At 42.4% G+C, this 24,809-nt stretch overlaps 1 protein-coding gene across 3 annotated transcripts in view; it reads right to left on the bottom strand.

Moving 5' to 3' along the window:
* Window positions 1-1,514: 1,514 nt before the first annotated feature.
* The window catches only part of CRB1 (crumbs cell polarity complex component 1), a gene marked incomplete at its 5' end in the record, with an annotated part of 212,489 nt that continues 189,194 nt past the window's right edge, over window positions 1,515-24,809 (bottom strand). For all 3 annotated transcript variants that reach the window (XM_082701878.1, XM_082701880.1, XM_082701879.1), the window contains one exon: window positions 1,515-2,033. In XM_082701878.1, the coding sequence (XP_082558004.1) occupies window positions 1,818-2,033 (216 nt within the window). In that variant the 3' untranslated portion in view covers window positions 1,515-1,817. The remainder of the gene's footprint in view (window positions 2,034-24,809) is intronic.

Genomic DNA, 24,809 nt, shown 5'->3' with positions numbered 1-24,809 from the left:
AAAAATCTTTTGGGTGTTTTGCTGAAAGGGATGGGGAGGAAACAGATGGTAACTGAAATGGGCCACAGGAGGGAATTTTACATCATGGGAACTATGATAGCATGTTTGCTGCTATCGGAACGATCCAGCATGGAGCGAAAACTGATGACGTGGAAGGGAGAGGGACAGTTTCTGCAACGCAATGACGTCCTTCAGTAGTTGAGGAAGATGGATTGCTCTAGCGCAGATTTTAAAATTCATGTCATTAAATATTTAATATAAATATATATGTATATACAGATATATATTAAAAATATAATATTTTTATAATTTTAATATGTATATATATTATATACATATAAATTTTAAAAATATATATGTACATACATACATATATATGTATGTGTATATATATATATACTTTTATTTAAGGGCGCCTGGGTGGCTCAGTCGGTTAAGTGCCTGCCTTTGGTTCAGGTCATGATCCCAGGGTCTGGGATCAAACCCTGCATCGGGCTCCCCGCTCAGCGGAAGCCTACTCCTCCCTCTGTCTCCTAGCTCTCACTCTTACTCTCTCTATCTCAAATAAATAAAATCTTAAAACAACTTTTATTTATATGCTACTTTAATGTTTTAATTTCAAAACACATATAAGATTCTAACCAAATCTTTGGGGAAAAGTGTACATAAGTAAAAGGCTTGGTATTTTGTACCCCATAGACGGTCTTACACATGTAACCCTTAAAGTGCATACACCACACTTCAGTTTTCTTTCATACCCTTAGACAGTGTCACTGACATCAACTCTGACTGATCAAAGAACAGCTGGAAGGAAAGAACCTGGTCTTTTAGATTTGAGAATCTGAGTTTTCCTTCCATATTATTTCCTGTCTAGGGAGATATGTTGATCATAAGCAACACCTTATAGAAAGCATTAACTTGAGAGGCACCTGGGTGGTTCAGTTGGTAAGCATCTGCCTTCAGCTCAGGTCATGATCCTGGGGTCCTGGGATGGGGTCCCACGTTGGGCTCGCTGCTCAGAGTGGAGCCTGCTTCCCCCTCTCCCTGTGCTCCCCGGCTCCTGCTCTCTTGCTTATGTAAGCTCTCCCTCTCTCAAATAAATAAATCTTTTAAAAAAAGAAAAAAGAAAAAAGTGATGACTTTAATTATAATGCTTGATGTGATGTAGTTAAAAGATATAATTCATAAGAAAGTTCTAAAAACACAAATAGAGACTACTTTTGTCACACGTAATATCACAAAATACAAGAAAATACTCAGAAAGGACAATAACCACATTTCCATTTTTATTAGTTGACATTGGGTCACTTCTTAAACTTAAATCATTCCCATGGCTTTCTTGAGTCCATGATTAAAGGGCAAAAATGTGCATCTCATCATAGGTGTACAACTACAACCTTTCACCGCATGGTAAGAAGAGTGAGAGATGCATCTTGTAGGTTGTCTATTTTAAAAAATGCAGTTGCCAGTTAATGGGCAAACTGAGAAAGAGGTCCCCAGGTGCCAGGGTAAAAAGCTAAGTGATAGGAACAAGTGCCTTTCCCAGAAGACACTTATCCCCTGGAGGATATTTTTGCTAATTATGAGGCTGAAATTACTAGCACAGAAACATTGTTCTGAGATTGATCGGCTAATATAATAAAATGATGATGTCAGCTTGAACCAGAAAGTCTTTAAGGTGGCCAAAGGAATCTTGCTCACGGTTCCTGTGAAAGCCCAGTTGTAAAGTGATGAGCCCAGGTAGGTCGGAAAGACTCTCGGGTGCCGTCATCACGTTCACAGTGTGAGGATCTCTGTCTCAGGCAGACAGAAGGCTCCTAAATCAGCCTCTCCACGGCAGAGGGTGGCCTCATGCTCCACATTTCCACTCGAGAGCCTTCTTTTTCCTGACGGCTGGGGCTGTAGGTTCCCTGAGTCGCCCTCTTGTTGGAGGCAATCACAGAAGCCCCCACCACCAGAAAGAGGATCAACAACAAGGCTGACGTCACTGAGCCAACGGCGGTGAAGATGTCCGTGATCAAGTCACCTGCCAACTAGAAGGAGTGAGTAATGGTGAGTTATAGGGAAAAGGTAAATGTTCAGGACATTGAAACTACCTCGGAATGAAAACCATCCAGAACTTGGATGCCACTCAGTACTGTAAAAAGACCAAGGTGTGAAAGGGAAATCAGCGTTTCTTTTTTTTTTTAATTTTTTTAAAGGTTTTTTTTTTGTTTTGTTTTGTTTTTAAGATTTTATTTATTTATTTGACAGACAGAGATCACAGGTAGGCAGAGAGGCAGGCAGAGAGAGAGAGGAAGAAGCAGGCTCCCTGCTGAGCAGAGAGTCCGATGCAGGGCTCAATCTCAGGACCCTAGGATCATGACCTAAGCCAAAGGCAGAGGCTTTAACCCACTGAGCCACCCAGGCGCCCCAAGTCAGCGTTTCTTATTCCCAGGTGCATGTGAAAATGACTAGAGATGTAACAGCCAAGGTCTAGAGTCAGAAAGTGTGGCGTGAAACATCTACTCATTTCACTCTGCATCTTCATCTCTGTGACTGGGATCATTCCTATGACATCAAGGGCAAAAGACTCCCCCGCACGTATATTTGGAAAATAGTTCTACATCTATACAGACACATCGTCCACAGTATCTTCCCTCCCTTGTCAGAAGCTCTGGTTTTGGATTGAAGGAATAGCTGCTTTACAGCCTTTGGATGGGGTGGGGGTGGGGGGCGGAGTGGGGAGAAGAAGCAAATTAAATTAGCTGCGTCTCATGGGAAAGATCCCGAGACAGAGGAGGAACTGCAGCTAGCTAGTCCCGTAGGCCCTTTCCACAGTCATCGCTTTGATTTGGATTTGATGTGACAATTGAACTGTTGTAAAAACACAGGAGTTTGATGTCGACCCAAACATCTAGAAACAGAAAACTGCAGGTAAAGCCCTGTCAGGAGGAGATGGATCCCGGGATCTCAGGGGTGTTGCTCGTACACAATGGTTTCTTTAATGTTCCCTCCACTGGGTTTGCCGAGCACTTTCGAGCAGTGGGTAACACGCATCCATGATTTGGTTGCAGAGCAACAGGAAAGACAGGGAGCAGTCACTATGTGAATTTTTACACTGACTTTTAAAGAAATTGTTCTGTCACAGTAAAAGTGAGATTCAACCAGTTCACCTCTTCATTTAACTTACTCTCTGACCCATCCCCACATTACGAAACCAAGCTACTCATATATATGGAAACTTTGTTTATTTGAACATCCTAGGGAATTTTAAATATCTTCACTCTCCATAGTCTTCTTTGTTATTGTTGTTCAATGTGCCTTGGTTCAAAGTATCACACAATTAAAATCATACTGAATCTCTTCATAGTGTTGTTCCGGGTGTCCTCACTACCAGTTCTGCTCGGATGAGTTTCATTAGTTTGTTCATTCATTCAACAATATTTATTGATTGCATTTATAAAAATGCAAAATGCAAAGATAAATCAAAGTAGGTAAAGTATGTAAAGTGATGAACCATTGAATTCTACTCCTGAAACCAATATTGCAATGTGTGTTAACTAACTAGAATTTAAATAAAATCTGAGAAAAAGAAAAGAAAAAAAAAACAAAAACAAAACAAACCAACCCCACACCAAACCTACACAAAGTTTGGAATCTAGAGCTCAGATTCTGGTGATGAGAAAAGAGGAAGGGAAGACACACACACACACATGCACATGCACATATCATCATAATACAGTATAAATATAGGTTATGATAGTGTTATAAATGAACTCTATAGGGGTGTAGGTGAAGTCATATTGGAATGAAGCATGTGATTGTTCATTGAGGGATGAGAGAACATTCAAATATTTCAAGCAGGAAATTCTATTTGGATGGAACAACTTGAAATTAAAAGGGCAAGGAAACATAAAATTCTTTGGAGTTTGCGTCAACAGTAAGAAATCCAACATGACCCAAAATATTGCCCAAGAATGTACGTATTTGAACTGAGAAAGGATTTTAAAAGTTGGTTAGAGATAGATCTATAAAGTAGATTGATCTTACAAGAAATTTAAATACCACACTGATATTTGGATTTTGTCCTATAGTCAGAGACAGGTTATGGAGGGGGGCATTTAAGCAGTAACATCATAGATCTGATCTGTGTTTTATTAATTTGGCTCTGGTTATAGGGTGACAGATGGTGACAGTGAAGGTGGGGAAGAAACTGGAGGTGGAGAAAATAGGAGTTTGTTTTATTAGTCACGACAAGCAATGACCTAGGTCTCTATTTACCAATGGAATGAGAATTGAAAGAAAAACCTGGTTGAGGGAGATTTCCGAGGTAGAGTTGCTCCCTCTCAGACTGTGTGAGGCTGGGGAACAGCAGAGGAGAGACAAGATGGCTGATACTTCCACATCAGATGACTGTGTGGCTGGGGATAGCCTCAGCTGGGATAGGGGGTCCAGGGAGAGAGAGAATAGCTCTGTGCAGAAAGACAAGGAGTTCAGTTTGGGAAGAGCTAGTTTCAGAAAGCATTCAGCTATGTCGTGCTAGCAGACAGACATAATTCCTCTTCCCTCTCCACTTATCACATTGCTGTAAAAAACTCTGGGTTGTAACCATTTTTTATCTCTCAGTTATAGGAGCTTAGGAGTAAAGTCGATAGAGAATTTAGAATCACAGGAGTCTGTGGTTTTTGAGCAAATGGTTTACCTCCACTACAGGGGGCGTTCTCCTGCTGTACTGTGTCCTTCTGTGAGTCATGACATCCTATATCTGCAAAGATAGCTGTGGGCTGGGAAAATTGAATAGAGCCATAGACTCGGCCTTGAAAGGTCAAAAGTCCGAGAAGGACAGATGGATTCTGACCAGCAAAACCCGTTGGTATCATCTAGGAACCTTCAGATAATGTACCCTCTTGTTCCTACGTGCTGGCTTCTTCTAAATCTGTCCTGTGAGTTCTGTCATCTTCAGGAGGGAATGACGGTTCTCCTGCCCCACTGGGTTGTAAGTGTCTACATCCAAGCAGAGAGGAGACAAACCGGTTTGCTTCTGCTTTCTGACCTCCTCTGGGCCCTTCTCCTTTCTCCTGAGTCCCATAGCACTGGGGAAGCTAAAGCCGCAGAGGAGGCGCCCAACCCCGACCTTGCAGGACAGGGAGGAGGACTCCTGGGCGTAGGCCGAGGCTTCATGAGAGCCACAGCTCTGGCCAAACCAGACGGCAGATCCACTCACGCTCCTCTTGACCCAGGAGGCATCAAAGACCCTTGTCTCCAGGGGCTTCACTGTTCTCAGAAAGGCGATAAGAATGAAAGCACCAACTCAAGGCATGAGAGGCAGCTGCGTTTGTCACTCCCTGCCATGGGACGTGGGACGCGAGGTAAATGCTCCAGCTGGCCGAGGCCAAGTCCTGGGTTTGAGGCCCAGCTCTGCCACTCACGCGTGTGAATGTCAGCTGGTCACTTTGCCTCCTAGAGACGTATTTGCATCACCTATAAAACTGGAGATTGCTGTTGATATCAAAGGTTGAGAATAAAGCAACAAAATAAATGCAAAACAACACAAAACCTGGCCTATGATAAGTTCTCAACTCATAAAAAGCAAGCGGTCATTTCTATGCCATTTCTCACCCTCCCGGATTCTATCTACTTGTCAGAGATAAACTAGTACTCCCTCGGCACCTTGTGGTATGGCCAAGGGAGCCAACCCACAAACCTGATATTGCGATTCCGAGCTCCAGATAAAGGTTTTGATGAAACAGTCTGCCCAACTCTATCACATAGAGCATGTCATTACGCTTTGGAATAAAGCTGAATGAGGAGGGTTTTGAAATCGCCTCTTGAGGGCCCTTTGCTTTTGAATTCCCATGGTTGAAAGGCCTTTTTTTGCTCTGCTATTCTTCAGCTGTGCTTAAAATACACAGCCCCGGAATGGATCTTTTGATAATTGAAACTGCTGGGGACTCATGAAGGCCTCCAAGCGCGGGACTGTCCTGAAAACCAGCACGGACGCAGAGCCACACCTGCCCAGCTGGCCTGTGCCCTCACTCGCACTGCACTCCTGAGGAAACTTCTTCTGAAAAGATAGACCCCGAATTAATTGCGCCTTTCCTGTAAGATGATTTTTGAATGACGTGGTACAGTCTGTATTCGGTTATTATGTTTACATATTTTTAAAATGTATATTTTACATGTGATGAATTGAAACCATAATTACTTTGAATTCTGTGTTTGCAGAACTAAATAAATAGATATTCCTTTTTTTTTTTTTTTTTTGCTGAAGAGGATTCATTCTGAAACACTGACTGTCTGGTTGTAGCTGACGTATGACCCAAGGCAAGGGTATACTCTGGAATGCTGAGGAGAGACTGTTAAGCCTTATAGTGATTCTTTTCACTTGAGAGTATGCTGGAATATGCTAGAACCATACTTTAAAAAAATTATTTATTTTACAGGGAGCACATGAGCTGGAGAGGCAGAAGGAAAGAAAGAGAATCTTCAGCAGACTCCGAGCTGAGTGCAGAGCCCAATGTGGGGCTCGATCCCACAACCCCGAGATCATGACCTGAGCCAAAATAAAGAGACATTTTACCAACCGCACCACCCAGGCGCCGCACCCTGCCCAAATTTTTTTGAATTCTTTAAAGGGAACTAAATAATCTGTTCCTTCTAAAGGAGACTAGAAACAAGATGCACCTGCTAAACAAACAGAAATAGGTTTAAAGGCAGTTTGCCACTGGTGTAGTTTACTTATAGGCTAAGTTTCCCCACCTGTAAAGTGGGGTTAGGAATCAGCAGGTTAAGAATTGTTCCGAGTATGTGTTCAGGCATTTAGACTTAACCCTTGCCCGTGGCTCTCGTTTATCATTACCCGTAGTGACCCTTCCCTGGCTGGTGTCCCTGGTCCTCCTCCCAGCCACCAGATGTTGGGAAATGTCAGCACCTAGGGCCAAGCTTGGGGATGGCGAGGGCCAGCGCATCATCACTGGGGCCACTCTGATGGGGAGTCTGGCCCATCAGGGTCCACTGGTCCCTCATTAATTGATTGCAGAACAGTTCACCTAATTTTGAAAACACAGAATGAGCTGGCCTGTCTGAAAAGAATTAAAAATGAGACCACTTCTGTCCTCAGCATCAAGAGCTGCCTGTCACAATATTTAGGGCCGGTGACAGCACTCAGAAGGATGTGAAAACAATGCACACATTGGAAGGAGCCTGGGAAAAAGAGAAAACATCCTAGAGTTTCTTGGGAAACGTGACCTCACATTTCCAAGTGAAAACACTGAAGCTTTGCCTTAAGGCGGGGACAGTCAAGGACAGATGTTACAGTTACCACCTGTTAGAACTTCTTTCTCTGGCGCCTGGGTTTTGTAACATCAGGGAAAAGTATATTTGTAGTTAAACAGTGGTGATGTTTGTGGCTTAAAATCGGCTCCTGGAAAACACTACTGTGCAGTGAACTACTTACAGTCCTTCCTAGAATTCGCTTATACATGTTATGTAAAAATACTTAGAGACAGTTCAAGATGGGAAATTAAAATGTTTGAACATGCCGGTTGAACACTGGTTATGTTCCAGCTTCAATAGGAGTTTCTGAAACTAGTTTGTGCTGTTTTGTGTTACATGAGTAGCTAAGTAAGGCCATTATGTCCTATTATGAGAATTAGTGATTAATAGAGAAAATTAAAGATGTGTTTTTAAAAGGCTGGTTATACGGGCGCCTGGGTGGCTCAGTGGATAAAGCCTCTGCCTTCAGCTCAGGTCATGATCTCAGGGTCCTGGGATCGAGCCCCGCATCGGGCTCTCTGCTCAGCGAGGAGTGTGCTTTCTCCTCTCTCTCTGCCTGCCTCTCTGCCTACTTGTGATCTGTCTGTCAAATAAATGAATAAAATCTTAAAAAAAAAAAAAAGAGCTGGTTATAATATGTAACTCCTATCTATGCATCCAAAGCAAAATGAAGACATGGCTCTCTTCCCACAAGTTAACAAAAAAGAGAGAGAGATAGAGAGAAGAGAATTCCATACTTAAGACTGAGGAGAGCAGTTTTTGTGAATTACTGTTGCAATAAGTAGGTCTTCAGTTTGGTGGATGTTAAAAACCTCCCGCACAGACTTGTGTCCTTGAACTAGAGCTTATCAGTGAATTGCTAGAAGCAGCCATTTCCATAGTAATATTGAAAACATGCCAGAACCCTGTTTTTAAAATTAAACTTGCTGCAGCAGCCAATTTCCAACCATAAATACACTGTCCACTTTACAGTTATAAGGGGAGCAAAAGAGAGTCTCAAAAAGCCAAAAGAGAAGACTTAGGAAGTGTCCTGGCACAGTGAGGGGGTGATGCAGCCAGGCACGCCTCTCCCTGAATAAAAGGGTTAGTGAGGTAGAGGAAAGGTAGACATCGCAGGGTTACTGCATCTTTCCCCCAGAGCGGCTGGCACGCAACAGGGGACATGCAATGCCGAGTAGAATTTTCTCCTTAGTACTGCTCCCGCCTCCTCCTCCCCTGCTCTGCTTCTCCTGGAAACACTCATGCTCTCCCTGGGGATTCCTGGGGACGAGACCGCAGTGAGCTCCAGCCCCCTCCCAGTAACTGTGGAAGACTGCGCCTAGTGTTTGAAGTCCCTCCCTGGAAAAAGGATGCCTACATGAAGTCTTTCCCACTAATTCTCACCAAGTAATCACACTCCCTTTGGACTGTACTGACTGGGAGTTGTCACAACGGTCTGGGGACAGAAAAGCAGGGCTGAGAGGCGAGTTCTGCCAGTTCTGCCAGTCGCAGAACTGGAAGGTGCAGTCCCGGGACTCTGCCCAAGGGATTTCCATATCTGGGCTGTTGAAAAGCGCGGAATAGCTACTGTGGAAATCTGGTGTGGATCCATGGGAGATAGACGAGAAATAGGAACTAGGAAATAGGAACTAGCCTAAGGCTCTGTGTGTGATGTTCTAGCTCAATTCAAACCATCAGCCTCTTTTATGCATTAGCCCAAGCACGGCATGTGTCCTCCTGTGGACCTTTCGAGAAAGAGTTTGATTATTCTGAGATGTGAAATGCCCTGTAATGTTGATCACAAAAGGACACGCTTAAAGCTTAAAGCTGCATTCAACAAATAATTGTCGATCGCGTACTCTGTACGAATGGAAGGCTAGCTAGAAATACAGAGGTGAGCGAAACTGTCTCTGTCCTTGATGGCTGAGGCACTGGGTCTATAATTCTTGCCCTGATGTCTCCAACCTCCTTCTTGCTTAAGGTCAGACTTTAGGCAGGAGCACAGAGGAGGCTAAACGTTTGGAGATACTGCCTTTGTATTTTTCTCTCCTTAAGCGGGAGGCGTAAGGGATAGAATTGTTTTCCTAGGAACACAGGCCTTGTGAATAACATTCCCTCTCTCTCTGTCTCACACAAGAACTAAATACCAGCAGCCCACAGTCAAGAGCTTATTGTGTTTTTTGTTTTGTTTTGGGTTTTTGGGGAAATTTATTGTTCCAAGATAATAGCCACAGTTTCTGTCCACCCAGGGTCAGGGGTTTACCAGATGTTGTGCACACAGAAACTATTTTAATTCTCTTAACAACCCAACCAGGGAGGGACGATCATTTTCTCTCACTTTCTCAGGGAGGCCTTCCCGATTATCCTCTACTTGCCATCAGTTTTATTTCTCCCTAACACACAGCATTCTATGACATCTCTGGGGTTCATGCACGTCTCCCCCACCACAAGAGAAGCGCCATCGAGGTGCACGTGCTTGTCTCCCTTGTTCCCGTCTGTCTCCCTAGTGCTTGGAACAAAGTCATTCCCACAGAGACACTACCACGACTGCCCTCTGACAGAAGGGAGTGTCCAGCGGCATGCCATGAGCTCCAGACTTCATCTACACAGGACTTCTCCCACTTGGGGCTCTGACCAAATACAAAGCCCAGCATGCGTCTGACAGAGGAACTGAAGCAGAGTTCTCAGACTCCCGCGGCAGGGTAGATGCGCTTTCCCTTTGCATCACTCCGCACCCCCGACCTGCTCGGACCTGAGTTCTCCACCACTCTGCCATTTCTCTCTTCCGCCTTCCCAGTCACAGCCGGGTTAATACATGGATTTTTCTTTTACCTGGGTAATTAGACTATCCTCTAACCACTGTGTCTCCCCCTAGAATCGACACCACCCAGCCAGCCCTATGAAAAATAAGTAGTGAATAAATAATACATAAATAAATCACTTGCAGGGCGCCTGGATGGCTCGGTGGGTTAAGCCTCTGCCCTCGGCTCAGGTCATGATCTCAGGGTCCTGGGGTCAAGCCCCGAATCGGACTCTCTGCTCGGCAGGGAGCCTGATTCCCCCCTCTCTCTCCACCTGCCTCTCTGCCTACTGGTGATCTCTGTCTGTCCAATAAATAATAAAATCTTGAAAAAAAAAATTAGAAAGTAAATCACTTGCTTACCTGGCGTGGAAAGCCGTGGGAGCTGACTACAGCAAACTTAACCAACCCAAACCTAAATTGCTATGTATTAACACAAAATCCTTCATTCGTGTTCCCCATTTCCCTGTGAACAACACCCATCACGTACAGCCTGACCAGCACCCTGCGTTCCTGCACAGCCACTCTCTGGACCTGCCCTTGCTCAGAAAGGAGTCATCTGTCCTTGTCAAAGCCACCTCTCCATGCTGAAACAAGCCATTTATTCAATCCTACTTTGCCTCTTTTTAAAACACCACTACAACTTTCTCTGCACTCTGCAAAGCCTCCCCAGGGAAGCCCATGTGTCTTGTCTCCCAGAGTCTCTTACACAGCAATACCCAGTGCTCACCATATGCGTGTGTCGAGCTCTACCCAGGTTTACATAGCATGTAGTGTGCACTTGAACGTGCTCTAGTAGCTCACTGTGGGTTTGGCCAAATGCTGCCCCTCCCCTTAGGATGGTAAGGAATGAGTATCTATTTCCTCTGGAACTTTTCAATATTACAAAGTACAGCATTTTGCACAAAGGTGCTGATCGATTGTTATTGATTCCCACACTTGTAATCCTCATTGCTGTTTAATGCACTAGTAAATTCTTTTCAGTCATAAGAAGACTTCTATATAATAGCCCAGAAAGTGTGTGTGGGTGGATCAGTTGGTTAAGTCATGATCTCTGGTCATGATCCCAAGGTCCTGGGATTGAGTCCCGCATCGAGCTCCCTGCTCAGTGTGAAGTCTGCTTCTCCCTCTCCCTCTACCCTTCACCCCTGCTCATGCTTTCCCTCTCACTCTCTCTCAATAAATAAATAAATAAAATCTTAAAAAAAAAAAAATAACCGCCCAGAAAGTTGATTGGTAGTGAATGAATATTCGCTCACCCAATAAATTTTTACTGAATGCCTTCAATGTTTCAGACAGCATATTCGGTCCTGGGCATATGGGAATTTAAAGGCATAGTCACTGTCTTCTATTTTATTTTATTTTATTTTTTAGAGATTTTACTTATTTGACAGAGAAAGAGAGAGAGAGCACAAGCAGAAGGAGCAGCAGAGGGAGAGGAAGAAGCAGGCTCCCCACTGAGCAGGGAGTCCGATGCAGGACTCGATTCCAGGACCCTGGGATCATGACCTGAGAGGAAAGCAGAGGCTTGACCATCTGAGCCACCCAGGTGCCCAGTCACTGTCTTTTTAAAAACTCACTGTTTAGTGCTATGCCTGAGGGTTGCAGTGGCTGTATAAACCAGCTACAGTTCTGTGAGAGAGGGGTGATGTTCCAGGTGAGTGCAAAGAACAGAAAAGAGTTAGGAAGGTGGACTTCATGACCCCCTTTAAGTTTCTCAAAGGAAGTCGGTGGGAGAAGGAGGTAAAGGAAGGTGTTGAAGGCAGAGAGCGGCGGCAAGATCTAGTGGTAGGAAGAACAAGAAGCGTGGCTGGGGTGCTGGGACACGTCCTGGTGCCTGAGAAGTTTTAGGGAGGGCGAAGTGCGTACACAGAGCCACAAATGGAGAAGAAATAGAATGAGGAGTGGCAGCACAATTTTAGCAAAGTGTTTACCCAGCCTGGGCATGGAACGCACCTCCACACCATTCCAGAAAGCTTTGTTCCCTCTCCCTCTGCGAAGCCAAGGGTGGGACTCACAGGAGCAATTTCATGTCTATTCTTCTGCGGGTTCTTCCCTAGCATATAACCTGCACCCCTTGTTACAGATGTATCCGCTTCCCTAGCATATAACCTGCACCCCTTGTTACAGATGTATCCGCTTCAAATGTTTACTCCTCTTGCTATTTTTAAGCCAAGAGACCTTCACCAACCTGGGGTGGGGCAGGTGATTGATACATATGTCAATTGATTTTTATACATGATTTCAAAAACAAGAGAATAACATATGAGTTAAAAGGCAGAGGGACTTTGAGATTAAAAGATACTAAAAAGACATGATAACTAGCAACTAAATGCAATTGACTATATCCTGAACTGAGGGCAAAATCTGTAAAGGACTTTATTGGGATAAATGGAGAAATCTGACCATGGACGATGGCACATTTCTTGAATGGAATACTAGTATTTGTGGCTGTAGAAGGAAGTCTTTTTCTTTGGAGATGCTTGCTGAAATAGTGATAAAAATGTTAAAATGTCTGCAACCTACTTTCTAAATAGGCAGCAAAAAAAATGTGTATATACACATAGAGGTAAACAAAGGTAGCAAAATGTTAAAAAAATTGTCAAAGTTGGGGGAAGCATATACATGTGCTCATTATACTATTTTTTTCTGATTTTCTTAGGTTTCAATTTCTTCCCCACCCCCCCCAAAACTTGGAACAATATTTTTAAAGTAATGTTTATAGTGCAAATAATTCCTCCAAACCCCCAATTGGTAGACCTTGCTTCTTCCACTATCCCTTCCTCTGCTGTTCCAGATCTTGCTGATTTCTCGCTTCTCTATACGTTTATTGCCCTGTAAATCTTGTTCCCGCTGATGGTCTTATCTCCCCTACTAGACACTAAGATATTCATAGATTACATCATATGTTAATTTCCTCATCTATCTGTCCCTAACCCTGTCTGCCAGCACCTAGCACAGTGCCAGGCACACAGCGGGTGTTTGTGAACCTTCCCATGATCCACTGGCGTCCTCATTCTTGACCTAAAAGCTGCATCTTGGCTCTTTTCTCTATCAGATTTCTTTCTTCTTCCCAACTTTCTTCAGTTGGTCCAAAAGCTGCTATTAATTCCTTTTCACATTGCGCAGGAAAAAGCGTGCCGGATCCCTGACATCCTTATGGCTTATCACATATCCTTCTGGCAAAGGTAATCTAGTCTGTGTCAGTGTATTTATTGCCCCCAAATCAAAACCAGTTGCAAAAGTAATGAAGGTCTATTGGTTTGTGTCGACTTAATCCATGTCAGAGAGCTTTAGGAGCATATAAGGATAATTTGACCAGCAAAAGGAAAGCCATAAAAATGATCAAAAAGCCAATAGATATGCTAAGAACACCAAGCTTATTTTACTGAGGATTTATGGCCAACTTATCAGAAGATTATTTGGTCCAAGTCTACATTCGACTAAGTCCCTCAGTAATTCAGCAGAGATTCCAGCCTCTGGAAAAAATTGCCTCCTTATAATGAGATGCCCCCATCACCCCTGCTTTGCAGCACATGGAGTTCAATTTTCAACAGTTGGGAGACCGCAGTAAATCCAGCTTTGGAATAACCAGTCCCGCTTAGGCTTCAGACCTGCGTTGAATTACCGGAGCGTGAAGGGCCACTGGTCCCATCCTCCTGACATACCTGCAGAAGTGTTTATGAGTCAGACAGAACCGAAACATCCGACATCCCCCAGCTGGGCAGCAGGGCCAGCTCCGGCTGTGTCCCACCCCAGGGGGTGCCAAAACATCAGGCTCCACCACACTGTCAGCTGTGCCCCCGGCCCAGCTCTGGAGGGTGTATTTTATTGACCGACTCAAATTGGCTTCCCCTCGTGTAGGTGATAAAGTGTGGCATCAAGTCACCCACGTAAAATATATTACTTTAGCTCGGACAGCTTGTCATTGAAATCCTTGTTTATATCATCGAGTGTGCCATTTACTCTCTTCTTATTTTAAAAAGCAAACATAGAAATAAAAACCCTTTCTTCCAGCATTTCATTGATGAATGTCTCTACCCTGCACCTTCTCTTAAAGAATCTCAGAAGTAGCCATTTCGGGTGTCATTGTCTGTTTACATCAAATTATTGGACTTTCTGTTTCAAAGTCTGCCTCGTGCAAGATGAAAGACACATAGCGTGCTTTAATGGGAGTCCTTTCACTGCACAGCCTTCTCCAAAAGAGTTGGAGACGTGGTATGTCTAAATAGAGACGGATACTCTGAAACTGAAATTGGTCAGATCCCAAGTGAACATTATGAAAATTTATGAGTTTGTAAGCAGTTTAAAACACCAAGGTATCAGGGCACCTGGATGGCTCAGTGGGTTAAGCCTCTGCCTTCGGCTTAGGTCATGATCTCAGGGTTCTGGGATCGAGCCACACATCGGGCTCTCTGCTCAGCAGGGAGCCTGCTTCCTCCTCTCTCTCTCTGCCTGCCTCTCTGCCTACTTGTGATCTCTGTCTGTCAAATAAATAAATAAAATCTTAAAAAAAAAAAAAAACAAGGTATCTTACAGCCAGCAAAGATAGGAACCTTCACATTGTGAAGATTTGTATTAATATAGTATTTAGTTTTGGAAATAAAGAATTATTTCAGAAGTCAGGCTTTCAAATTCCAAATAAGCCATTTGGTAAAGTCTGTAGGTTTTTAAATTGGCAAGATTAAAACACACACACTTACACAACACCAGAAAACATTATGTTTGACTTTGCTAACAGTCCACCTAAATGCCCAAGAACACAACTGGGGAAAAGGATATGTTTATATTAGTGATGAGGAATGTAAAGCAATCTTTTAGGTGGGACAAAATAAAATCTAACAGCATTTTCCTATTAGTTAAAAAATATAGCCAAACTAAAATTGCCCTAACTCCAGGTAAAAAATTCAGCACAGAATTTAATAGCTTATTATAAAATTAGATCAGACAATGTAGCCAAAATGGTTATTTTATACCTTTGGATCTTCAAGTCTAAGTATATACATTAATTGTAATATTGAAAATGTCTGCATTATCTTTTGAAATAATAGTTTAGGAGATCCTTGCCAGGAAAAGACAGGACCTGGACAGGCCAAATATTCTGTTCCTTTCCCACAAATGGCTCAAAGGAGAAATCACATGAAGACTCCTCTTTTCTGCCATGGACTAATTTTTAGTGATAATTTTTAGTATTTTAGTAAAATAGAAGATCAGATTTTCTGTTTACTACCCAGTTCGTGGATTAGTTTAAAAAGAAATGACATAATCCAGCTACAGTATTGGATTATATTTTACTTCTATAAAATTTATTATTAATATTCTCAAAATGTAAGGGGAATTTTTTTCAGGATAATCTTTGTTGATCACTACATATTTTCATATCCTGTGTCATACTGACATTGGAATGACATATACATATTTTTCTGAATTCTGAAGTGACTGCGAGAAGAATATTCCTCTTATTAATTTAAATAATCTGAGTCAAAAGGAAATTTTGTTTTCTAAACTCCCCCAAGAGACTCGGAACTGAGAATTCAACCCATAAATGAAGTTTCTTCTGTGTTGTGATGCAGTGTATCTCTTTCCTCTTTTTCCCACACGCCAGAATAGCACTCCTCCCCCCATCCTTAAAAAAACATTTCCCTTGGGTCTGTAACTTTTCTATTCAATCACCATTTAGATTCCTTGTCCTCAGGGAGAGGGCTGTGTTAAGAGCCTCAGGAAGAAAACCATGATTAGTCACTAGGCTTGAAAAACCCTCCCCAATTCTGTTTACAAGGATGGGTGCCAATCCTCCGAACGTGTTCAGTACTCATGTTCTTTTCAGGGTCATTCTGCTTGCAAAGCACAGATTAAACACACAGCCTCAGTATTTTCAGTGTTGTGAGGAGACGCATTTACATTCCACTGACAGCACTGGGTGTAAAAGGAAGCCATCTGCTGCGATTTAACAACACAAGGAGCAGCTACAAGTTTGGGAAGAGAAGAGGAGTCACAACACAGCTCCAATCAGCCAAGCACTCCCCTTCGTGTGGGAGGCCTGAGGACAAACCACCTCCACATTTAAAGGCATCTTTATTCTTAAGTGGGTCACAGAAGTAGGTCCTCCGTCAGATGGTTTCATTGTATCTTTTACTGACATTTGTTTGCTACGATTTTTAAGGGCTCTTTTCCTAGTCTCCGGAATGTAGATTAGATACGTAATTCTACAAGGGAGATGACACCCAGGTTTGGATTATTTGTGCATTCCACCTGGGAAGTCAATCTTCTCTGTATCTAGCTCATTTTCTACAACGGGGTTACCTGTAAATTACTGTGGAACTAGAAGGTGATACACAGGGAAAAAGAAAAAGTAATGAAAATCAGGGGATTGGATACATTCGTGGCATTTTACATGCATCTCATCTTAACCTTCACAACAACCTAATGATGCAGAGATGATTGCCCTTATTTAAAAGATAATTTAAGCAATTTTTCCAGCGTCACACGGCTTTGAAGCAGCAGCCCTAGCGCCCAAATTGTCAGAGCCTGTTCAGGAATGCACAGACACAGCCTAGATAGTGCATGATGTGGCAGTGACCTCAGATCTACCCTAGATTTCAACTCTGTTCCCTTTAGTTGACATATTTACACACAGAGAGTAGAATAATAATAATGGTTATTTTCTCTTTCAGGTCTCTTACTATGTACAACCCTTACCTAATGAGCCACGCTTCCCTGCTTATCCATGTTTGTTTAGTTTTTCCTTTTAGGACTTTGCATGTAAGAATTTGCCTCAGTAAAGTCTGCGGATGGATGGGACGGGCTTTGGGAGCCCTTGGAGGGTGCCTAGCACGCAGGAGGCATCTGGGAGGCCAGCCGCATCTATAAACAGTGCCTACGCAGACCCTGAAAAAACCAGCAGGAGAACAAAGAAAAGAACCCATAATTCACAACTTTCAGTCCTATGCTTTTAACACCCCAGCATGTCTATCAAGAAGTAAAATAACCAAACAAGGCAGAAATTCTCCCAGGGTTGTTGCTTCTATGAAATAGCCATGTGCTCCCCTCTGGTTCTAACACAATGTTATCAGGCGATGATTAAGAAGGTAACTGTTTCAGGCTTCGCAGTGTCAGGAAACAAGGTATCAAGCCAACAACTCCCTTTTTAGGCGCAGCATTTCCATTGCAGCCCTGTGTTGCTTCCAACTGTAAACATTAACAGTGAAGGAAAGAAAGATCTTCGTTGGCTCTGGGCTGCCTGAGCTCAGCATATTACATGACACCCTGGCATTATTTGCTGAGATGTAGATAATTGTACTTCTTGTTAACAAGTTTCCTTGTGGTTTTTACTCCATCAGCAGGTTCTTGAATCAATGCCTAGATTAGGTTTGACTAACATCAGCACAATTTGACTTTGATAGAAAGTTTGAAATTTGTGCATAATTAAAAAATTGGACATCCATTTGCTAATTTCCACGTAAAAGCAGCTAATCCTTTTGGATGCCCTGGCGTTTAGACCCATTTCCCAAAACTCACTGGTACCTCTGCCTCTGGCTGGAATGAAAGAGGCATAATGTGTTTAGGACACCGGGGAACATTCAGTAGCAAACTACAGAAGCCTTTCCCATTTCACCCATTGCCTAAGGACTGAAGGTTTCCATGAGTATGGGAAACTGCAGAGTTGTTTTTATACTCCTTTTGAGACACTAAGTTTCAAAACCATTATATAGGAGCTCCTATTTTCTTATAGTTAGAAAAATATGGCCTCAACATTATTTATGTGAAAACATGCTCACATAAATCACTCTCTCTAAAGTATGTATTATTTATAGTTTAGTTTATATACTATAGTATAGTTTAGTTAGAATTATTTATATAATTCAATAAATGTCAGTTGATGAGGATGGTGATCCAAGAGTCCCTGAAATGCACTTAAGCTGTCTCATTGCAAGGGCACATGGCCACCTATATAAAAAGTCTGATGCAAGCACCACCACTAGAAAATAAAGACAACACCGCATATGTATAAAATGCTCTAAAGTCTAACTACATTTATTTATAAGAACATACTTTTATTTTACGTAGCAAAAATACTAATTGACATATTCTCTGTACGGATCCCTGCAATTCGGGGCATACCACACTTCTGCCTAAATGTAGGATTTCAAGATCCATATTGTTCTGTGCAAAGCTGTATTCAAACAGAATATGCCATCTTTTCCTCCTTCGTCAATTTCAGAGTTCATGACATCGTAGGAACTCAAAATCTTTTGAACCGAATTGGTAACTTACATGGCATAATTTAAACAAATGCAAAAACAGATGCCTCACATAATTGATGAGTGGCTCCCGAGAGAGCCAGGTGATAACTGGGACACTTTCCAGCTAGAGAGGAAAGTTCTAGAGATTCATGCGGCCAATCTGGGCCTCACTTTGAACTAAGGATGTCTTAGGAGCTCATGATGCTGATCGCAATTCAGGTTCACTGGAATGAATAAATCCGTGAACAAATCCTTAAAAAGGAATTGAACCAAAGACAGTGTCCTTGCTTTATCCCATTCTGGCTCACAGTGCTCTGTAAGTCCATACCCCAGCCAAACCTACTCTTCTTTCACCATCTTGTATTCTAACATGGAGACACTTGGATGTTTTGCCTTTAGGTACATGCCCATCCCCTTCACACAATGCATCCCAGGCTCTTTACATCCCAGAATGGCTCTTTACAGGGTGTGCATCTTCTTCCTCAGAGGAGCAAGGGCCCATATTCCCCAGTCATGGCAGGATTCTGTCTCAGGGCAGAAGACAAATTATACACAATTATATAGAATCTGTACCTCTTCAGCTCACCCCAAGGGGTGAATGTGAAGCTCAACGCTACTACTTAAGGTTCTGCAAATAAATATTTAAATCGAGGTGCTTATATTGGTTTCTATAATTCAAGAGCATTTATAATGGCAATTAGGTGGCAATGGAGTTATATCAGCCCAAATACACACAACCTTTCACCTCAAGAAGCAGCAAATTGGGATAATTTACATACTGCCAGCTGTTAATATCTTTAGCATCCACAGGACTTAATGGCAAAAATAAATAGATACTGGGTCCCATTTGGGGCACAGAGCGGATCTGCAATCTCTTTCCCATTTACATTCCTCATTTGCTCCCCCTGAAACACTCATTCCACAGAGCTCCCTGGGTATAGCAGGTTTCATGAAAAACTTGTGTTTTTGTAAGTCGTTTGTAACGGTACCTATTTTAAACACCTCATTTACAACTGAGGAATGTTAACATTTCTAAAAGTTCCAGGTAGGGCGGTCTACTTAAAAACAGTCTGCAAGTGTTGCACTTTACAAATGAGGAAACAAAACCTAAGATTGTACATGAGAGAAAAGGACAAGGATTTGAGTATCGGTGAAGTGCGTGACTCTTGTTTAGTTAATGATTCGTTAGCTTGCTCGGGCCTCAGTTTTTGCACCTGCAGATGGGAAATTACACTACTGTTAGTGGTTACATGAGGCATTGCATGCTGGCTGCTTTTGGTCATGAGGACAAGCCACTCTCAGAGAAGGCACAGCTGCTGGCAGAAGAGGCTCCGTGAAAATCCTCAGCCCCTGAGGCCTGAATGGTGGGGTTTCTCGTGCACTCAGCTGTTCACTCCCTGTGGACAGTTAATGGCTCACTTTCAGAATCTCCTGGCTTCCTTAGCTTTGAAAATGGATTGCACTAATCACAAAAATGTTCAAACCACCTACTGCTAGGTATAGGGTGTATTTTATATTGATCTGCTCAATGAGGCGTTGTTTTAAGTGAATAAATATATTTCTTGATTTTATATACTTCAACATGATGAGAAATAACAGCATCTGTGTACTGCCCCAAAGATTCTTTCTTAGTGGTGCTGATCTTGGGAATGTGCTTAGTTTTCACTGAAGGGAGACTTAATCGGATTATACTTGAACCTCCTCAGACCAAAACAGCACAGGCTTGAAAACCCTCAATTAATGAATGAGAACTTTAGAAAGAGCCAAATGAAGTTTTTTTAAAGGTGCCTAAAGCAAGACGTCGTAATAAAACTAAGCCCACAGAAAACTTTTAATTAGCAGAAATAAAAAATTGGTTTAAAGAGTATCTGCCTTGGGGGACGTAAGGGGCTCAATCAGTTAAGCGTCTGCCTTCTGCTCAGGTCATGATCCCGGGGTCCTGGGCTCCCTGTTCAGCAGGAAGCCTGCCTCTTCTTTTCCCTTTGCCCCTTCATCCCCCCGCTCTTGCATGCTCTCTCTCTCTCAAATCTTTAAAAAAAAAAAAAAAAAGAATATCTGCCTTTTATAGACTAGTTTAAGAAACCCAAAAGTCCCCACCACGCCCCAAAACCTGCTCAACGAAAACTCCCTGTCTGTACAGCATTATACAGAAAAAAGAATTTTTCTGGAACAAGGAATAGTTTATATTGATTTGGTTTCCAATAGGAAGGAATAAGTTTAAGAATGTCATTCAGGGGGCTTTCATTAATTAAATAAAACCATCATTAAAGAAAACTGCTTCCATTTTTGGTGTAAGTAAGCCCCTTCTAGTGAGAAACTGAGTGACCGCTCCCGTGTGATTCTGCCAGGAAATAGCTCAGAGGAAAACACGGCACAGGCCTAAAACCCCGAATGATGGAGCAACTCTTCCTTCTGTGGCTGGGTTTTTATAGAAGCGTGGGTGATTTCATCTTTAATCTAGCCCTACCTTTCATCCCTCCAATTTTCTATCCCATTACTTCCCAACATTGCATCCAGGCAGGCCTCTCCACTCTCCCGAGTTCACATCACCCAAACCTTCTCCCACTATCACTTTTCTTATGACCTTTATTCTCTCTTGAATGCTTTCCCATTTTCTGTCCTCCAGATTATCTTTCTCCGATTTCATGGCCTAGCTTAACTCCTATATTCTCTATGAAATCTTCCCTTCCTATAACAGCTCATAGTGACCAAAATTAGGGGAATTCATCCTGGGCTTTCTACTCGGGAATAAAATTAGGGCTTATTTCTTTTCAAGATGTCTTATGTTTTTCCCTCTGAAACTAGATTGTAGTTTTCCTGAAGTTACGATATTTGGGATTATATATTCTCTTTCCCTCATTCCCTGCTCTCCCTACGTCTTACCCATTGTCAGACACGTTGTCGAAGCAAACGTGTGGACAAGAATGGACACTTTGGGAATCTACTCTCATTCTCTGAGTTCCCGGGGGTAGGTGGAAGGCCCACCCCTAGCAGCTCACTGTGCCACCATGGCACTGATGAGAAGACAGAAGGCGAGTGGACGGGGCTCTGCATTTCCTGCCGCGAGGCCCAGAACGTCCACCTGCCCCGCCAGGAGCAGTTAAGGCAGGGGGTTTCGAGGGAGGACGAGCTGGCAAGAGGGAAGTGGGAGTGGACAGCACAAATCCTCCAGGCTCTGCTGAATTCGGAAAAAAGGAGAACATTTGGAAACGTCTTTGGAAGGCTTTTCTGACCAGTGGTTTTGTAAAAACAAAACAATGGTAAATTCTGGTCTCCCTGATGATGCTCTTGGGGGGCCAATGGAGAAGATTCCATGTCCCTGTGCTCCTGCGACTCTTTCCTGGATCCTCCTTTTTCTCCTACTTTTTCTAACACTTCCCCCTCTCCTGGCTTCGGGCCTCTTTGACAATCTGTGTAATGTTTACTACCTTTCAGGGCCCAGGACCCATAAATTTCCTCCTTCTCTCCAATCTCTAAGCCCTGCTAGGTGGTCCCTGGGGAAGTCTATGGCTCCGATGGTGGCTTCCCAGGTTTTCCTTTCACAAACCCTCACGCATATCAAAATGCAGTTACAGAAAGAAGAACTAAAATCAAAGCAGCAGATAATTATACACCTTACGTGGCTTTTCTACCAGAAACAAAGACTGGGGCATTCAGAACTCTCTTTGCTAACAGGCACACAACTTTATTTGTAACTTAATTTCTTCAGTGAAAAAAACAGTGCAATTAACACTTTGGTAACAAACCATCAAAACAAAACAAAAACACTTTGGGCGGAGTTAAGGGGGGGCGAATATGCTTTTTGCTTCGCTAGGAAAATTCCTGCTCATTCTTTAAGATCTGGATCATGTATGCTCTGTGTGAAACTTCTTTTCTCCCCACCTCTGGAAACATCCGCATTCCCTCCTCTGTGCGCCCCCCCCCCCCCGTCACTTCCTCCTTCATGAAATACCCAGGCATCTGCTCTATCAGGCACCACAGCCAGGCACTAAAGTGGTGCCTTTACCTTTACAAAGGTAAATAAGACATTCTTTCTACCTTCCTGTAGCTCACAGGATGGAGGACAAGGAGACAGATAAAGTATTAGAGTATTTCTCATTGGTTAGAGGTAAACATACCCCACCTTGTTGGGAAAGAGACCTAACCTCTACCTGATTTCGGTTTCTCATTAGCAGAATGGAGAAAGGCCATTACCTAAGTCTTGCGACTTTTGTGAATGACAAATAAGATAATGTGTGTAATGACCTTAGCACAGGGCCTGGCTCGGAGTAAGTGCTCCACAAATAGGAAATGTTATGACAGAGGTTAGAGGTGCTTTTGGGATGGTGGGAAAACGTGACGCCACTCCCGGGACTGATAAGGGAGGAGAGAGGAGCAAGGAAGGTTTCACGGGCAAGGTTTGAGAACATATCTTTTGACCAAGCAAAGAGGAATGAAATAAGGATATAAGGCTCAAAAGGAAATAAGCAACATATCCTTTCAAATGTCTTTTTTCAAAGTTGCAGCAGTGGTTGTCTCTTTCTTCCTGCAGAGGAGTTAAGAGGACATGGATTTGAATAATTCAACCATATTTATCTTTGAGGAGAAGTTACGCTCCTCTCCGTCACTTGAGATTTTGAGGGGTTCTATCCATTGGATAAAATGGAATGCTTTTCTAAAAGCAAAGAGAAAGTCACATGAATAAATCCTTGAGGACTGCGCTTAGAGTGTCTTTGGGTGTCCACAGGATTATGTTACAGGTGTGAGCCCATGTCTTTAGGCATCTAAGCTTCCTCTGGAATTGGCTCGGGAAAAAGCCAGGTTATACCAAATTCTACTTCGGCATAAGTAATAGGGTTTTTGTGCATTTGGTTTTGGATGGAAATGTTCCCTTCATGGAGAGTGTGACTCACTTATCCTTGAGACAATCTCATTCCCGAAGTGGTTACAAATGACTGAGACTTGCCTTTTGTATTTTGCAAAATTGGTAGGGAAATTTAATATGTACTATCACTTTCATTAATTTTAGTAACTGTGAGGCAAGTTGAATACACACACACACACACACACACACACACACACACGATTCTCTAAGCTAGAAGATGCCACTTTGAACTTACTTCAAAAACACTTGCTCATTATATCAGTAAGTTAGTGAATATTTATTGAGTACTATTATATACATAACTTGATGCTGGCTATTAAAAAATTCAAAGGGAGGGGCCCCTGGGTGGCTCAGATGGTTAAATGTCTGCCTTCAGCTCAGGTCATGATCCCAGGGTTCTGGGATCGCATCTGACATCCGACTCCCTGCTCAGTGGGGAGCCTGCTTCTCCCTTTGCCTGCTGCTCCCCACTGCTTGGGCTGTCTGTCTGTCTCTCTTTCTCTCTCTGACAAATAAATAAAAATAAAACGTTTTTTAAAAATTCAAAGGAACTTTTACTTTTAAAATTTAATTTCCCCCTGAGTTTTAGGTTATCAACTCAAGTGCTTTCAGTCATTTATCAGGCATTACTATGTACTTTACCACTCTGAATGACAAATACACTGTTATCTCAGTTTTCCTTTACAGCAGAGTCTTGCTATCTGCACAGGACTATCAAAGAAATAGTAGGAGAAATGGGTGGAAGTAATATATACTCCAAGTCACATGTGAAACTAAATTAAACCCAGGTAGACAATGAGAATCTTGAATATGCTTTCCAAGTGATTAAATACATTTTGCTCCAAATACCCATTTGTTTGGGATGAGCTGTATTAATATGCTGTTTCCTTTCTGTATACAATTAGTTTCCAATAGATTTCTGCAGTTTATATACAACACTCTGTGATTCAGAAATTATAATTGTGAGTAAAAGATAATAGCCATGATCTTTATGCCCTTGAAGAAATAAAGAAATTTTTGTTTTTACAAAAGATAGGAAAATAATATGCATTCAATCCATAAATATGTATCACGAGTCATGAAAGCTTTAAGTAGAATATTAAAATAATTACTAATTCCAAGTCAGTTATCTTGATATTTAATTGTGCTCACATGTTAAATTCCCTCGAGTGTACCTACTTTTCTACATGTCATTCCATTTGTTCTCACAAAAAAGATCAGCTATGGATTCAATGAGCTGAAGCTTCATTTCCTAAAGGGAATATAAGTCATTCAAGAAGAAAAGCCATGTTACATAAGAATCTACACTCTCTGCTTGTGAAAGTTAAAATTTAGGAAAAATTAAATTCACATCACATCAAACCAGACAACAGCATGATATTTGATTGCATACCAGCAATTTTCAGTTTGGTTGATCACAACTGTGTTCTGAAAAGATGGAACCAATGTCAAAGTTCTTGAGTATAAAACAACGAAGATCATTCAAGAAAATGGTAACTAGCAAGATGTAATTGGCCTCATTGTTTGCTTTGAGTTACTTAGCCAACTAATTGGTTTGTATCATGTACATCTCATTTCTGAAATGATCTATGATAGACTTCAGGCACATCTGGAAGAGAATGGAAGTGTATGCAGTGAAACAAGGCATTCCCCCTAGGGCAATACC

The sequence above is a fragment of the Mustela nivalis genome (genome assembly GCF_964662115.1).
Source record: "Mustela nivalis genome assembly, chromosome: 16".
Taxonomy (NCBI): Eukaryota; Metazoa; Chordata; class Mammalia; order Carnivora; family Mustelidae; genus Mustela; species Mustela nivalis.
Note: the sequence above shows the minus strand (reverse complement) of the source record. Positions and strands in the feature narration are given on the sequence as shown.